General features: G+C 39.8%; 1 protein-coding gene across 1 annotated transcript; it reads right to left on the bottom strand.

Annotated features, from left to right (window-relative positions):
• Positions 1-161: 161 nt before the first annotated feature.
• Positions 162-2,176, bottom strand: SARC_14058 (hypothetical protein; the record flags this gene model as incomplete). The annotated part of the gene is made up of 2 exons (XM_014291809.1): positions 162-277; positions 1,915-2,176. Coding segments are annotated over 2 exons (378 nt in total), but the record flags the coding sequence as incomplete, so codon positions are not given.
• Positions 2,177-2,748: the final 572 nt, after the last annotated feature.

Genomic DNA, 2,748 nt, shown 5'->3' with positions numbered 1-2,748 from the left:
TGTGTGTGTGTATGTATATATATATGTATACATAGCACGTGTACCAGTTAATACTCAGCACACGCCACACTCGTCAATCGACAAGAGTTATGTCACCATTTACGCATATGGATACAAAAGTGACGCCATTTATGCGTATGAACACCAAAGTAAACCCATACCACTTTGCCTTCGCTTCTTCCCAGGCGTTCGAATAGGCGCCCAAAACTCATCGAAAGATCAATTAGCACTGCCTGGTGGTTCGCCTCTACTTCAGCCTCGGTGTCGCCATGGATTTCTGTGAGGGGAGAGTCAAAGAAGTGGATACGTACCTGTAATTAGAATGCGGATACAAATAGGACTACAACCAAATTCATAGGAATATAAGCAAATAAATAGGAATACAACCAAATTCATGGAATATATGCAAATTAATAGGAATACAACCAAATTCATGGAATGTAAGAAAATTAGTAGGACTACAACCAAATTCATAGGAATATAAGCAAAATAATAGGAATACAACTAAATTCATAGGAATATAAGCAAATTAATAGGACTACAACCAAATTCATAGGAATATAAGCAAATTCATAGGAACATAAGCAAATTCATAGGGACACAACCAAATTCATGGAATATAAGCAAATTAATAGTAATACAACTAAATTCATAGGAATATAAGCAAATTAATAGGACTACAACCAAATTCATAGGAATATAAGCAAAATAATAGGAATACAACCAAATTCATAGGAATATAAGCAAATTAATAGGGCGGGCTACAACCAAATTCATAGGAATATAAGCAAATTAATAGGACTACAACTAAATTCATAGGAATATAAGCAAATTAATAGGAATACAACTAAATTCATAGGAATATAAGCAAATTAATAGGAATACAACTAAATTCATAGGAATATAAGCAAATTAATAGGGCTACAACCAAATTCATAGGAATATAAGCAAATTAATAGGAATGCAACTAAATTCATAGGAATATAAGCAAATTAATAGGAATACAACTAAATTCATAGGAATATAAGCAAAATAATAGGAATACAACTAAATTCATAGGAATATAAGCAAATTAATAGGAATACAACTAAATTGATAGGAATATAAGCAAATTAATGGGAATCAAAAAAATTCATAGGAATATAAGCAAATTAATAGGAATACAACTAAATTAATAGGAATACGACCAAATTGATAGGAATATGAACAAATTGATAGGAATATGAACAAACCGATAGGAATATAACTAAATCAATAGGAATACGACCAAATTCATAGGAACACGACCGAATCAATAGGAATACGACCAAATGCATAGGATTACAACCAATCAGCCAAATCGCGTCAGGGATTCGGAGAGCAACAGAAGTAGACATTACATATACACTGAGTGCACCTGTGTGCGCGTGTGGGTTTGCGGTTGGCCTGCGACAGTACAAACTCCAATGCGTACAGCCGGACGTACTTACGCACAAGACATGAGTTACATCTGCCGATGTATAGCCGCATCTGAGTGGTGCATGCCATGGCTAGGCAAGGTACGTATACTATCAACGTACCACACACCTGCCGTCTACGACAGGGTACACCACACTTGCAATAGGTACCAAGCTATCGCACAAAAATAGGGCGAAGCACATCCCATCCTGAATACCCCCCATAGCTCATGACTTCTAATAGCACAGATACTAGTGAGCGTACGTTAATGGTGGTAGCTATAGGTTAGTTATGACTAGTGAACATACATTAATTGTGGTAGCTATAGGTTAGTTATGTAAAACCTTAGGTACTAATATGTGAGCTGACACCCTCTGACACACCATACAAACCCATATACACCCACAGACCACAAGACACCATACAAACCCAGATACCCTCACAAACCCCCACAGCAAAAGCACCACAGCCACATACGGTCACCCAGCACTGTGGCGCAGAGGGTCTTCCACTGCTGCGCCATGTTCTTTTCCAACGCTCGCATTCCCCGCTCAAGTGCAGACAAGTTCGGTACCCCCTGCTGCCCACAAACTCTCAGTTGGGCACTGACTGCCTCTGCCTGGGCCTGCAGAGGGAGACCAGGGTCTATATGCGTGTGCAGGGTGTGTTCTGGGGGGTCTTCGGCGTCGTCGCTTGAGCTGGAGTCGGTGTTGGTGTCGAGGCGGGCTAAGCTGTCTCGCTGTGGAGATATGGGGTGGTTAGATATGGAGGTAGGGGGTAGATCGTATTAGAGGTATGGGGTGATTAGATATGGAGGTAGAAGGTAGTTACTATTAGAGGTATGGGGCGATTAGATATGGAGGTAGGGGGTAGTTATGGACTGACGGGGTAGTTAGTAGTGAACGCATGAGGTGGTTATATACTAAAAGGTTGTGCAGGCACACGTTTCCGTTTGCATGTACGGTAGGGCATCTCTGTCAATTGAATATGGGGTTTAAGGTTTTAGGGTTTTCAATAGGCTATCGATGAAATTCAGGGAAGCGGCACGATCAGACAGTCTCATACACATTGTGGTATAGGAGTGACAAATAAATCCATACACACCCAACAACAGTTCACATATACATGTATACCGGTATGCTTATATAGATACATGCATACACACACACACACACACATATATATATATATATATATGTATACAAACACACATGTACATAGACACACACACACACACACACACACACATGTATATAGACACACACACACACACATACACACACATACACACACACATACACACACACGCAC

The sequence above is a fragment of the Sphaeroforma arctica genome (genome assembly GCF_001186125.1).
Source record: "Sphaeroforma arctica JP610 unplaced genomic scaffold supercont1.4086, whole genome shotgun sequence".
Classification (NCBI taxonomy): Eukaryota; class Ichthyosporea; order Ichthyophonida; genus Sphaeroforma; species Sphaeroforma arctica.
This window is presented reverse-complemented; position numbering and strand designations above follow the sequence as displayed.